This window comes from Silene latifolia, chromosome 3 (assembly GCF_048544455.1).
Source record: "Silene latifolia isolate original U9 population chromosome 3, ASM4854445v1, whole genome shotgun sequence".
NCBI lineage: Eukaryota > Viridiplantae > Streptophyta > Magnoliopsida > Caryophyllales > Caryophyllaceae > Silene > Silene latifolia.
The window spans coordinates 114961889-114977044 of NC_133528.1; the positions used below are offsets into that span (position 1 = coordinate 114961889).

General features: G+C 41.0%; 2 protein-coding genes across 2 annotated transcripts; both read left to right on the forward strand.

The window, feature by feature from the left end:
- Window positions 1-11834: 11834 nt before the first annotated feature.
- LOC141649533 (uncharacterized) lies at window positions 11835-13362 on the forward strand. Its single transcript, XM_074458219.1, has 2 exons — window positions 11835-12943; window positions 13032-13362. The coding sequence occupies exons 1-2, from the start codon at window positions 11835-11837 to the stop codon at window positions 13360-13362; spliced, it is 1440 nt and encodes a 479-aa protein (XP_074314320.1).
- Window positions 13363-13401: 39 nt separating this feature from the next.
- On the forward strand, window positions 13402-14925 carry LOC141649534 (uncharacterized). Its single transcript, XM_074458220.1, has 2 exons — window positions 13402-13945; window positions 14078-14925. The coding sequence occupies exons 1-2, from the start codon at window positions 13402-13404 to the stop codon at window positions 14923-14925; spliced, it is 1392 nt and encodes a 463-aa protein (XP_074314321.1).
- The last annotated feature ends 231 nt before the right edge of the window (window positions 14926-15156 follow it).

Consider the following 15156-nt stretch of genomic DNA (forward strand, 5'->3'; position numbering starts at 1 on the left):
ACTTACCATGTGTCGAATCCCAAAAAACATTAAACTTGTTTCACATTTTTCTGTGTGCTCAATGTGGTTCAAAATTAGCGACCAACATTCAATCACATTGCTACTGACGTGCACATTTGGAAGTAATGACAATATATCGTTTTTGACAAGATATTGATCATCACTGAAGCTGGTAACCACCACATTGCTCCAAACATTAACACAAAACAAATTAAAATAGTGCAAACAATATCACACTACTCTAAAAATAATATCACAGCCTTAAAGAAACAGTATCACAACAAATAGCAGTTCTGATATATTCATAAATTTTAAAGAACCATACTCTAATGGGAAACTGGGGTCGTCCAATAGGCAGTAGTCAAGCACTTCTTTCCTCATGGTCAACATCTTTGCACACAGTGATTTTTTAGCCTTCATAAACCTTGAGACGACCTCCAATTTAGCATCTGCCACACTGTAGATACCTCATTTCTGCACCTCCCGCAAACCACCCGGTGATGATTGGGCCGCATGCTTGGTATACGGAATGATTTGTGACAGTTCGTAAGTTTATCGTCAAGTGATCGCTCAAACACTTGTGTCTACCTCTTAATTGTCATCTACGCGCCGATACGGTTGTTTTGGCAGTAATTAGAGTACATTTGGAGTCCGGGTCAGAAACCGTCTTCATTTTCTAATAACCGTTTAAAATGCCGAGTCAGAATGTTCTGGAATGTTCCGGATATTTCTATTCCATATTTTCCAATCTTTTAATCTTTGGTAAAATATCTCCCGTAATATTCACACAAAATATTAAGGAAACGAGATTAACCCACTTTTCCATAATAAAAACGCGGAAATCTTTCTTCCGCAGGAGGAAACCACTGAGGAAAGGACGCAGCAAGTGCTGCGCCTCTTCCAAGGGACGCAGTGCCTGCTGCGCCTCTTCCTCAGTCCTTTTCTGCGTATTTTTCATATCATTTCGAGATTCACTTCCAAAGTTTCTCCGAAAACCCTACTTCCTCCGTGTGATTAGTATAAATAGAGACCTTCGGTCTCACATATTTCTTACGCGAGTGTCCGCCCTTCTCTTCTCCCTTTTCATTCTAGACCACGTTCTTACTTTTTGGCGTCTACGTGCTTGAACATTCGACCACGTAAGCTCGGATCCTTCTGAGTACCAGCCTCGTTTTGCATGACCGACCAATTTGACCAACTCCACATCAATCAACTTTAATCAATCTGTTTAATTTCCTCCTAGAGGGCACTTTCGTCGTACATTCGAGTCGAGCATCACTAAACGTTAACTTAGTTCATCTCGTTTCGTCAAACATGTAAGTCTGAGGGTGTAAATCCCTATTTTATTATTGTTATTTATTTATTGTAATCACAATTGTAAGATTTATGTCGAAAATACTCTTAAAGCCGATTTGTAAAACCTTGTTTTAAACCCTTTTTACGGATTATCAGGAGACAAACGTCGAGAAAGGACGCAGCAACTGCTGCGCCTCTTCGAAGGGACGCAGCACCTGCTGCGCCTCTTCGTGAGGCTACCGCAGTTCCTGCTTCCTTTCTTCTTCCTTCGTCTTTTGTGTTCGTCTTATTGTTTTGTTTTGTTATCAATTGTTCATATTTCTTTTAACACGATAATTCTAGTATGATAATTTGACATGTAAATCATTCATTATTAATTTATCGTCATTAAATCCCGACTTAAATCCCTTATAATTCATATTTGCGGGTTTTCGTCATTCAAACTCAATTCGGTTTTTAGAGGCTCGATTCATCCATATTGAATCTCTGGAATTCATCTTTGACATATTTCCATTTGTTTGATATCATCACCATCATTAGTTCGTCATTGATAACCTGTTTAGTCTAATTAATTTGATTAGTTTATTTAATTCATCTTGTAAATAATTTGTTCTAATTAACTCGAGTTCATGTTTTATTGTTTTTATGACCTCATTCATGTGTAAATAATCTGCTAATCACTTCTATCCGAGTAAAATAATATAATCAAGCAATAAATTACCAATGAGCATTAACGATTTGCAATTCCGGCTTCACATTCAAAACTGAGCTAAGGAACAGACGCAACGACTGCTGCGCCTCTTCCAAGGGACGCAGCTCTGCTGCGCCTGTCATGGTTGAGTTCTGTCCCTGAACTTCCGTTTTTGCTTCGACCTAGTTTATTAATTACGTATTAATTAACTATTACTCGTATTATCACCCTATAATCTGTTCGTTAATTTGTTTATTCTTTCTTTTCTAAAACCATCCGTTTTGAATGTATTTTCGACATAAATCAATAAATCCGATGTGATTATTGTAATTTTCTTTATTGTATTTCTTTATTGTATTTTGTCGCATTGTTTGTATGTTCTCACATGTAATCAACCTAAATTTCTACCTCGACATTATTGTATGCTAAACAACGTGTTTCACCGACTTAGTCTAAATTCTCACATGTTAGGATTAAAACGTTGGATGTTGCATTGCATGCATATAAATCGACAACATATCGAGTATAGATAATTTCCCTAATCATTAGTAGAGGCCGCTATCGAGGCGGGCGGGATTAGGTGTTCGATCAAAAGAGCTTCCTAATACGTACCCTCACCCCTTACTCCAGATCTCTGTGAACATCCGTGTTCATTGGCATCCACGAGAGTCATTCTAGACATAGAATGCTAAGGGTAACGAGTTCTTGGTGTTCATGTCACTACTTTGTGTCTTAACATGACACGAGGTATTCGAACGGTTTCCAATTTTCCACAATAAATTGGTGGCGACTCCACAAATGCACAAGAAAAGCTTGCTTCGCTTTTCGCCGCCGTGGGCCCGCGTCCACAGTTTGGCGACTCTACTGGGGACAATACACTTACGTGTAGCCAAAAGGGTGAAACTTGAACAAGGTTAGGGAATAGTTTGTACAAGACAGTTGTTGGTTCTCATAACTCGGTCTTCCTAGATCGTTTCATTCGGCCTTCCTAGGCCCAACCCAACCCATTCGACCAATCGTCCCATCTAAACGGTCCTAATTCTTATTTGGGCCTAAGGATGGATAGCGATTGATGTCATCCATACCATGGTACTTACTCCAGTTTGTATCAAGGGCTTTCACTATTCGAGGAAATGGACTAGGAATCGGCCTCACTCTTGTTTGGTACGAGCCTCTCCACAGACTTCGGGTTTGATTGTTCGGTATGGCAACCCACCCTTTAAACCAAAACCCTTTTAAAATGCACTCAACATCCCGTTATAATGCCTGTATAAATGCTTGTACCATATGTGACCACCATTTCTAAACAAAACCATGACGATTTTTGTAAAATCAAAATCCATTTTAAAATGCAAAATTTTCGAAACATAGGCCTAATATTAGCGCAAAACCAGTCGAAACTATGTCCAATTGTCAAGTCAAATTTCGGGCCTCAAAGCCCATTTCAAAACCTCACTTCGAGTCCACTCCTACAACTAAACTACAGTTGACTAGGACCAACATTTTCAAACTTTGTCTTTTCTTCAAAATTCACTTGACACAAGTGGCACACTCCCACTTCACAAGTCAAAACATTTTTTTCGAGTAAGTGTGCTAGAATGGTCGATCGTGTTTTGATTCGTCGTCGATCTCTTATCCAGTTTTCAAGATGCCTGGCACAAGCGAGGTGAGCAACAACCAACCCCCGAATGGTAATGATCAAATCTTAGCCGCACTAGCTCATCTCCAAGTCACTCAAGATCAAGTGTATGATCGCCTCGACACAATCGAAGGCCGAATATATGCCGTGGAAACGAGGATGCCTCCTCGAGAAAGTGAAGTGTCTGATGAATTCGTGAATAACTTCGGGGACGAAAACCCTCCCGTAGGTATAACTGCAGCTGAGAAACGACTCCAATATTTGGAGGAACAATTGATGTATCTCAAAGGGGATGACATTTATAGGGAGAATAATCGCAAATATGAGGACGTAAGTTCCAAGTTGCCAATCAACTTCAACATGACAGATATCCCTAAATTCAAGGGGCATGAAAACCCTTTGAACCATATCCGTGCTTTCAAGGATTACATGTCTATCAAAGGCATTAAACCCGAGATGTTCTTAAGGATCTTTCCTTCATCTCTTGACACCATCCCAAGACAATGGTTCTATTCTCTAGAGCATAAGAAGATCGCTACCTGGGACGATGCCGCGATTGAATTTGCCAAACAATATGCGGATAATGCTGAAATCCAAGTTAACATGCGCACTTTAGAGGTTCTTACCCAAAATGACAAAGAAAGTTTCACCGACTTCCTGAGTAGGTGGAGGAAGACTAGTACTTAACTTGTTGAACGTCCAGATGGAGCTACCCTCGTGGAGAAATTCGTGGACAATCTAAAGCCCATCTATGCGAGTCATTTGAGGTACCAAAACATTAAGACCTTCAAGGACTTAACTGTACTAGGAACAAGGATCGAGGATGACATTCGTAAAGGGCTCTTGTCCAAAATGGTAGGTCGTGGATATCAAGGCTCAACAAGTCGTTCTTACGGCTCTACTAGCAAGACTGATGAAGTTAACCTTCTCGAGCCATCTAAGAAGAGTACCCCACCAAGGAAATTCACAAATATTGGGGACACGTACTCCAATGCTCTAAAGAGACTGATGAAATAAGGTAAGCTTCAACCCATAGGCCCTACACCCGAACCAGAAAAGAAATCCAAGTTCTGGGATGAGAAATCGTACTGCGAATATCATAGAGGTAAGGGACACGACACAGAAAAGTGCTACAAGCTGAAAAATGTACTTCAAGACATGATTGAAGACGGTCGCCTACCAATACCGCCTGGAGGTAAGCCCAATAACACTCAGAATCCTCTTGGAATTCTAGTGATTACAAGTGAAGAATATACCATAGATTGTTCACACCTCATCTCTCCACTCGAAGATGAAATCCATGCAATAGAGAATAAAGGGAACTACTCCACCATTTCCCCTACCATTACCGATTTCATCGCATGGGCAAAAAGTGTGAATAGGCAAGTCTCGGAATTAGAGAGTGTAGTGGCAACCCTACGTGATCCCAACGCAACACCTAAGGAACGTGTGCCACTAGTCTTCTCCCAAAATGTTACAATGCAAGAAGTAGTAGCCATGGTTGATGAAACCAAATTATCCAATTGGAGGATAAGATCATAAGGATGAGGGAACTCGCTACTGTCAATGGAGTATGGGCCGACAATTAGAGGCGTTCAGAATAAACCGAACCGCAATAATCGAACCGCAAAACCGAAAAACTGTCCATTTTTAAGGTTCGATTAACCGAACCGTTTCGACAAAGCGGTTCTTTGAACCGAACCGTTAACTTTATTATGGAAAAGGTTCGGTTAAGGTTTGCAATTTTAGATAACCGGTTAACCGCGAATCGAACCGTTTCACAAAAAAGTTAGCAAAAAATTAAAATATTATATAAAAAACTGTTCGTTCGTTTAATTTTCTTAGTATATTCAAATTTAAAATTTCTTTAATTGATTAATGCTAAAGTTTAGCTTATTAACTTTATTGTTGGGTATAATATATAATGAAAATTTAATTAAACTATTAGAAAAAATTCCCAAAAATTAACGAAAACTGAAAAAAAAGTAATATAGAACGATTATCGGTTAACCGGTAACCGAATCGCTAATAACCGTTTAAAGTGGTTAACCGAACCGTTTATAACCGTTTCTAACGGTGCGGTTTAGGTTCGGAGTTTTGGCGTACCGAACCGTGTGCGAACCGAATAAATTAGAGGTTCGGTGAACCGAACCGCGAATGAACACCCCTACCGACAATGATGAGGATGAGTATCTCACTGAACACTACCTAGTCAAAGAGATAGTCCAAAATAGTGAGGATCAAGATGTGGACCACCTTACTCGTTCGGGACGTCCATATCAAAACACTTCTCAAAATAGTCCCATGACAAATGGTCCAACCAACGTTGTCACACAAAATGATAATGAAGATGACTTTACTGACCATTTGCTAAAGCAATTACAGAAAACAAAGGTTGATCTTTCGGTCTGGCAACTAGTTGCAAGCTCATTCCCACATCGCCAAGCTTTACTGCAAGCCTTGGCCAAACTAAATGTGGCACATAACTCCACACCCGATGACGTGGTCAACTTGGTCTTCCAAGAATCACCAAAGCTAAGTAATCCTATTACTTTCTCGGATGAAGACTTGCCACCCTTTGGTGCTAGTCATAACTTGGCTCTTTATATCACCGTCATTTTCTTAAAGAAGAATGTGCCAATGACTTTGGTAGATGATGGCCCCGCAGTCAACGTCATACCCTTGAAAACGGCATACAAATTGGGCATGAAAGAGTCGGATTGGACCCCTACCAACCAAGGTGTTTGCGCATATGATGGTACACGACGAAAGGTAGTAGGACTTGTTAACCTAACCATAGCCACAGGGCCGATTGAACGAAAGGTTAACTTCCAAATAGTGGACATTGAAGCATCCTTTAACATACTTCTGGGAAGACCTTGGATTCACGCTTCCAAAGCGGTAACATCCACCCTCCACCAAAAAATCAAAATCCCACTAAATGGTAAAGTGGTGACGATCACTTCGTCACCCATCAAAGCAATAATCGAAAAGAAGTTAAGTAATCAAGTCCTTGCGGATCCCATATATGAACTTGGGGGCTTCCATAGCATAAATGTCGTAGAAAGTGAGTTGGCACCCTTATACTTCAATCCCTACTCTAACTTGGTGGTCAACCACATACTCAAATCCCAGGGATACTTCCCGGGAATGCCTTTGAATCCTATCCGAAGAAACACCTTTGCACCCTACAAAGAAGGCAACTCACAAAGAATACCACTTGGATTAGGATACAAACCCACTAAAGAGGAAGTTCTCAAGATGCTCGCTCAAGTTCAAAACCGTAAGAATGCGGGAATCCAAATGCGACCCTACCTCCCTACCCTAAATGGATACTTCGTTAGGGAAGGAAGTCAAGAACTCTTTCACGGATTTCCCGAACCTTGGCACTATCTCGAAAGGAAGTTAGCCGGAATCGAGATCTTTCACGATTGCTACTTCATTCCTCCAGAAACGGTTCCTACCGTCAAGACTCGTCAAGCACCTTGCTTAGACGAACAAGCTGTTAGTCTACTATTCGGGGAAGATCGATTTATTAGAGCTGCGCAGGATGAGATCATTACCATGATACTTCAAGACGATAACTTCAACCCTACCGCGTTAATCACAGAAACCAATTCAAATCAGCAGAAAGGATGGAGAAAGTCGATCAAGTGGACAAACAACCAAGGAAGACTCTTCAAGCTCACCACTGGAGAAGGAGAGATGTTCAAAGGAGAACCAGAAGACGATGAATTCGAGTCAGAGTCAGAGTCGGAGTCAGAGTCGGAGTCTAGAGAAGTTCCTAGAGAGTCTCCTCCTGTCGTCTTTACGATTCCCCTTGTTTCTCCTAGCTTAGCATCAAGTAGTAACAGTAGTTCGGGAAATGTCCCAACAGCTGTCCCTTTACCGCCACTAACTACAGATCAGATGGCTTCTTTGTTTCAACTTTTCTCAAACTTTAATATGAATAAATCAGGTTCTGCTTACTCTTTGTGTTATTCTGAATGCAATTCTGTTTACGATGATAATGAGGATGACCCAGACCCAGACTCTATCGAAATACCTCCCTACATAGCCAAAGAAATACTACAAGAGGGGGAACGGGGACCAGTAATAAAGAACACTAAACCCATCAACATAGGAACCGAACTAGAACCCCAAGAACTTAGGATAGGGACCACCTTGAGCCCTACCGAAAGGGCTTGTTTCATAGACCTCCTACACGAGTTCAAAGACGTTTTTGCTTGGTCCTACAAAGACATGCCAGGGATCGACAGGGACATTGCAGAACATAGAATCCCAATCAAACCAGGTTTCAAACCCGTAAAATAGAAGCTTCGTCGAATGAGGACAGAATGGGCTCTCAAGATCAAAGAAGAAGTCGACAAGCAATTCAAAGCCGGGTTCATCAAAGTTTCCGAGTACTCAGACTGGTTAGCTAACATAGTACCCGTACCCAAAAAGGATGGGAGAATCCGTGTTTGTGTTGATTTTAGAGACTTAAACAAAGCGAGTCCTAAAGATGACTTTCCTCTACCACATATCGACATATTAGTGGATAATACAGCGGATCACGCGCTATTATCCTTCATGGATGGATACGCAGGATATAACCAAATCAAGATGGCCATAGAAGATATGCATAAAACCGCCTTCGTCACTCAATGGGGAACCTATTGCTACACGGTTATGCCGTTTGGGTTAATCAACGCCGGAGCTACATACCAACGCACCGCAACTACACTCTTACATGACATGATGCATAAAGAAGTGGAGTTATACATAGATGATATGATTGTCAAGTCCAAGGATAGAGAGGGACACATTGCGAACCTTCGCAAATTCTTCTCCAGATTGCGAAAGTACAACATGAGGCTCAACCCTCAGAAATGCGCATTCGGGGTAACATCTGGTAAACTCCTAGGATACGTTGTTAGCCAACGGGGAATAGAAATAGACCCTTCCAAGATCAAAGCTCTAATCGAAATGCCGCAACCTCAAACGGAGAAAGAAGTTAGAGGATTTCTAGGTAGGGTGCAATACATAAGTCGATTCAAATTGAAACTCACCATGATCTGTGAACCCATCTTCAAAAATCTAAAGAAAACAGATCACACCATGTGGGATGATGACTGTCAGAAGGCATTCGACCGAATCAAGGAGATACTAGCCAAACCACCAGTGCTCATGCCACCCCAACGAGATCAACCTCTTGGTTTATATCTCACGGTAACTGAAACAGCCATGGGCGCCATGCTAGCCCAAACCGTAGGAAAAGAAGAAAGAACTATCTACTACCTTAGTAAGAAGTTCTTGGAGTACGAGTGCAAATACACACCACTCGAAAAGACATGCCTCGCTCTTGTGTGGGCAATGAAGAAGCCACGCCATTACATGCTTAGCTACTCCGTCAAAATATACTCCAAAATGGATCCTGTCAAATACCTCTTCGAGAAACCCGTTCTCAATGGACGCCTAGCAAGGTGGACTTTGATGCTCTCAGAGTTCGACCTCAAGTATGTACCTCTGAAAGTTATAAAAGGGCGCGCCGTTGCCGAATTCTTCGCAGAAAATCCCATCAATGATGCACAAACGATAGACACCTGGTCGTTTCCGGATGAGGATATACTCCAAACCGATGTAGACTCCTGGGACCTTTACTTTGATGGAGCATCGAACTTAAGAGGATTTGGAATAGGAGTGTTGCTCATTTCTCCTGAAGGCGAGCATACACCAATCTCTGTCAAACTCGACTTCGAGGTGACAAATAACGCTGCAGAATACGAAGCTTGTCTAATTGGATTACAAGCAGCAGTAGGTTAAGGCATCAAGAATCTTCGAGTACAAGGAGATTCATCTTTGATCATCAATCAAATTACGGGATCTTGGAAAATCCGAAGTGAAAGCTTAGCACCTTATCAAGCCAGAATAGACCAAGTTGCCCAATTCTTCGATCAAGTAACCTACCTACACCTACCTCGAGAGGAGAATCAATTTGCAGATGCTCTTGCAAAACTTGCATCTTTGATTAATATGCCGGATAGCATGGTAGAAATGCCTCTATGCATCGAACGACGGTCAGAGCCAGCTTATGTGCACCAAATTACAGATGAAGAAGAAATCACAGAGGAACCCTGGTTCCAAGCGATCCTAAACTTCAAACTCAACGACACCTATCCACCGGATATGGACAAAAGGGGACAACGTGCTATACGCTTACTAGCTTCCCAATACGTTCTCATGCAAGGAGAGTTATACAAAAGAACACCTCTTGGTGTAATCTTACGTTGCCTTGATCATTCACAGGCACGGAAAGTGATGGAAGAAGTCCATGATGGAGAATGTGGTCCTCATATGAGTGGACCCATGATGGCAAAGAAAATCACACGTTTGGGGTATTATTGGACCACGATGGAATCCGATTATATCAAATATGTAAGACATTGCCACAATTGCCAAATCTTCGGAAATGTGCAACATGTCCCTCCTTTATTACTTTACACCATGACATCTCCTTGGCCATTTTCTGCTTGGGGAATTGACATCATCGGGAAGATCACCCCAGCCGGAACAGGAGGTCACTATTTCATTCTGGTAGATTATTTTCAATAATCTAAAGAGGAAAACATGAGAGAGAAATCTAGAGAGAGAAAAGCTCTAAAATTCATAACCTAGGAAAATCTTTTCCTGCAAGCAACATGACGGCGCTCAAACATTCACAAAACCGTTTTACACCATTAAATTCAACCATAAAATCTTCATTAAATTCAGCTAAAGCTTCGTTAATGCACTCTACTACACATAGTGTTACTAAAGGTGGTAGCTTTCCTCGTCCTTCATCATCAGATACTGGTAAAACAAGGGCTATGAATGATATTCAGGGAATTCCTGTCCTGAATTTGACTGAAGGAGAGACCGTTCAACCTGATAGGTGGTATGTTAGGCATGGGGGGAAGGATATTCCAATTATGGAGCCGATACTTGAAGAGGAGGAAATACCGGATTTACTTCAATTTACAGCAGATGATATTAAACCCGAGGTAGAATTCTGGAGCCACTCTGTTATGTGTTATATTTTGGGTGCTAACCCACCTTGGGATATTGTTGAGGATTATGTCTATAATGTCTGGAGTCAGTTTGGTATTGATAGGGTTTCGTTCCTTGATAATGGAGTGTTTATTGTAAGATTGACTAAGAAATATGGAAAAGATGCCTTACTAAAGTCTGGTTATTATATGTTTGATAATAAGCCTGTTATTGTTAAATCATGGGAACCGGATATGGAATTAATTAAGGAGAAGGTTGCAGTTGTCCCTGTTTGGATTAAATTATATGGGATTCCTTTGATGTTTTGGGGCAAATGTTTACCACAAATTGCTGGGCTTGTTGGAAATTATGTTAAAATGGATATTGAAACTCAGGATAAAGTTAGACTCGGTTATGCCAGGGTAATGGTAGAATTGTCTATGGATCAGGAATTGATTGAGAGAGTCAAATTTTTGGATGAGTCTGGTAACTTGGTGACTGTCAGGGTTGAGCATGAATGGAGGCCTATCTCTTGCTCCAGCTGTAATGGAATTGGGCATAACTCGGCTCAATGCAGGAAACCTGACAAGAGGAAGGCTAAGGCTCCCTCTGTTAAGAATCCTCCTAAACAACAGAAAGTATGGAGACCTCTGCAAAAACCACAGAAAGAACCTGAGGAGATTGTAACCCCTCCTTCTCTGTTACCTGCAAATTTCCCTCCTTTGGCTACTGTTAGAGCTACTCCTACCATCAAATCCACACCAGCTAAGCAAATCATGCGTATGAATAGGCAAGATGGGATTGTTGGAGTAAGATTGTCTGGGAGATTTAGTCCTTATACATTCATGGATGCCTTGAAGAGTAACTCTGCTGCTCAGGGGGGAGTAGTAGATAGTGGAAAGGACCCCCCTGACCCTGATATTAATGCATAGTCTGGGTTTTTGGAATGTACGGGGTCTTAATGACCTGAATAAGCAGAAAGTGGTGAAATGGTTTATGCACAATAATGGGGTGGGTTTATTTGGTTTGTTGGAAACAAAACTGAAACCTGGTAGTCTATTGAAGAAGAATACCTCAATTTGTGATGGATGGAGTGTCTCCACTAACTGCAGATGGCATAAGGGTGGTAGGATTTGGGTGTTTTGGAAGCCTAATCTTTTTTATATTCAATTTTTATCTTATAGTGCTCAACATATACATATGTTGGTTCATTCTCAAATTGACAACAAGAAATTTTATCTCACTTTCATTTATGCTTTTAATGATCTACATGGGAGACTTGAACTGTGGAATTTTTTGAAGTTTTCTGAGGATTGTCATGACCCTTTGCTTTGGTTGGGTGATTTTAATACTGTCCTCAGTCCAGTTGAGAGATTGGGTGGGAGCACATCTGATGCTGAGATGGAGCATTTTCAGGACTGTGTTTCTATATGTTGTATGGAGGATATTGTTGCTACTGGTGCTCTTTTTACATGGTCAAACAAACAGGCTCCTTTGGAGAGAGTTTATAGTAGGCTTGACCGTGCTATGGGGAATCTAGAATGGTTTGAACAATTTGGGGACAGTGTGGCTCATTTCCATCCTGAGGGCCTTTTTGATAACTGTCCTTGTACAGTAATGGATAGGAATTCTGAGATTAAGGGGAGGAAAAGTTTAAAATACTTTAACATGTGGGGGACTGCCCCAACTTTTAAATCTCTGGTTTCTGATTGTTGGTTCAAGCACTATCAGGGGACTAAGATGTTTGGGATTGTCAAAAGACTTAAAGCTTTGAAACCTATTCTTAAAGCTCTCAACAAAGATTGCTTTTCTGATATAGAGAACAATACCAATATAGCTAGTCTTGCCCTGGAGAATATTCAGAAAACACTTATTGATTGCTCTAGTGATGCTGATCTCCTGCAGCAGGAACTGGATTTGGCCCATGATCTTAAGGATCTTATAACTGCCAGAGATAGCTTCCTGATTCAAAAGGCAAAGGTGCAATGGTCCCTGGAGGGAGACCTTAATACTTCTGATTTTCATCATTTTATAAAGAAGAGAGTGATGATGAACAAGGTCTTCCAGATAGAGGATAAGGATGGTAGACTTTGTACTGATGGGACTGCTATACAGTCAGCTTTCTTGGATTATTACCAGGATCTCCTGGGTTCTCATAAGTCTACTGATGTTGTGAACTCTAATGTGGTCAGGAAAGGAGTGTGTTGTACTGAGGCACACTGGGCCTTACTGAATAGACCTATCACAGCTGATGAGGTCAAGAAGTGTCTCTTTAGTATCCCCTCCAACAAATCCCCTGGCTCTGATGGGTATACCAGTCACTTTTATAAGGATTCTTGGGACATTGTGGGCAATGATATTTGTGAGGCTGTTATTAATTTTTTTTGACACTGGTAGGTTGCTTACTCAGATAAATTCTACTGTCATCACACTGATCCCTAAGATTGACAGGCCTACTAGTGTTAAGCATTACAGACCTATCTCTTGCTGTAATGTGCTTTATAAAGTTATTTCAAAGTTACTTTGCTCTAGATTGGCTCTTATTCTCCCTGATTTGATATGCAAGACTCAAGGTGCATTTGTTAAAGGGAGGAGCATTTTGGAGAATATATTAATTTGCCAAGATCTCATTAGGCAGTATAATAGAGGGAAAGCCTCTCCTAGATGTCTTTTCAAGCTTGATCTTCAAAAAGCTTATGATTCAATTGAATGGGCCTTTGTAGACTAGATGTTAGAGGCTCTTCTCTTCCCTGAGAATTTTAGAAGAATGATTATGCTTTGTATATCTACTCCAACTTATACTCTTAATCTGAATGGTGCTCATTTTGGATTCTTTAATGGAAGGAGGGGGCTTAGGCAAGGGGGCCCTATCTCTCCTCTTATTTTCTACATCTGTATGGAATATCTATCAAGACTTATGGACTTTGCTACTAGGAAGTGGTATTTCAGATATCATCCTATGTGTAAGAGCTTGAGATTGACTCATTTACTCTTTGCTGATGATCTCCTAATGTTCAGTAAAGGGGATGTGCAATCTATCATGCTTATTCTTAGAGTATTGGCTACCTTTTCTGGCTCTTCTGGACTCAAGGTCAATGCTGCTAAATCAAAGGTGGTTTTCAATGGAGTATCAGAGTCCCTGAAACATGATATAACTCAGATTTCTGGTTTCCAAGAAGGTACACTTCCTTTTAAATACCTTGGGATTCCTATTCAACCTGGTAGATTAACCAAGGCTGACTGTAATGTACTTTTGGATAAGATTGTTTCAAAGATTAGAGGTATAGGGGCTAGAAAACTAAGCTATGCTGGTAGACTAGTCCTTATAAACTCTGTGCTGAATACCTTGCACAACTACTAGGCTTCCATATTTTTGATCCCTAAGGGTGTTGTCAAGAGAATAGAGGGTATTTACAGAAATTTTCTCTGGTGTGGGGGTTCAGATTATAACAGGGCACCTCTGGTGGCATGGCATCATGTTTATTGCAGTAAAAAGGAAGGTGGTCTGGGTATTAAAGATGCTGGGGTGTGGAATATAGCTAGTGTGGGAAAGCTAGTGAATTGGATTTATACAAAGGCAGACAGGTTATGGGTCCTTTGGATAGATCATGTCTATATGAAAGGTGCTGATTGGACTGCTTATCATCCTCCTCCTGACTCCAATTGGAACTGGAGGAATATTTGCAGGGTTAAAGATCTTTTAGTAGGTGGATATCAGGATAATTGTTGGATTGGTTCAACTGGTGAATACACTGTCAGTGCTGGATACCATTGGTTACAGGATCCACACGCTCCTGTCCTTTGGTATCAGGATGTTTGGGATCCCTGGATTCTTCCCAAACATGCTTTTGTTGGATGGTTGATTCATAGGGTAGCCTTGAACACTAGATCTAAGATGTTTAAGCTGGGCCTAAGTGTTACTGCAAGCTGTGTCCTGTGTGAGATGGGGGAGGAGACACATGATCATCACTTCTGGGAATGTGCCTACTCCTCACAGGTTATTGCAGGTTTGGAACAATGGTTGCAGCTGAAGCTTAATTCTCCTTCTAGCTCCATGTCTAAGCTGCAAAGACGAATTTGTAGGGTAGTCAAGATGGCTGTCTGGTATGCTCTCTGGATGCAAAGGAACACTGCTCGTTTAGAGCTTACTCTCTGCAGGCCTGAGAAGTTGTCTCAACAAATTCAGAATCAGGTGCATGGTCGACTTGTAGGCAAGTTAAGTGATTGTATCATGCCAAGGGATTGTAATTGGCTAAGTAAGATTAATATTCGATGTCCTTTTTGTACTTAGTCTAATTTGAGAGTGGAGTCTTGTAATAGATTGGGTTGTAAAACTTCTTTATTATTAATTAAAAAAGCTCACATTCTACCAAAAAAAAGCAATCGATTATTTCACCAAATGGGTAGAAGCGGCTTCTTACACTAGCCTCACAGCCAAAAACGTGGCAAAGTTCATACAAAACAATATCATCTGTCGATACGGTTGCCCACATGAGATTATTAGTGACAATGGGTCACATTT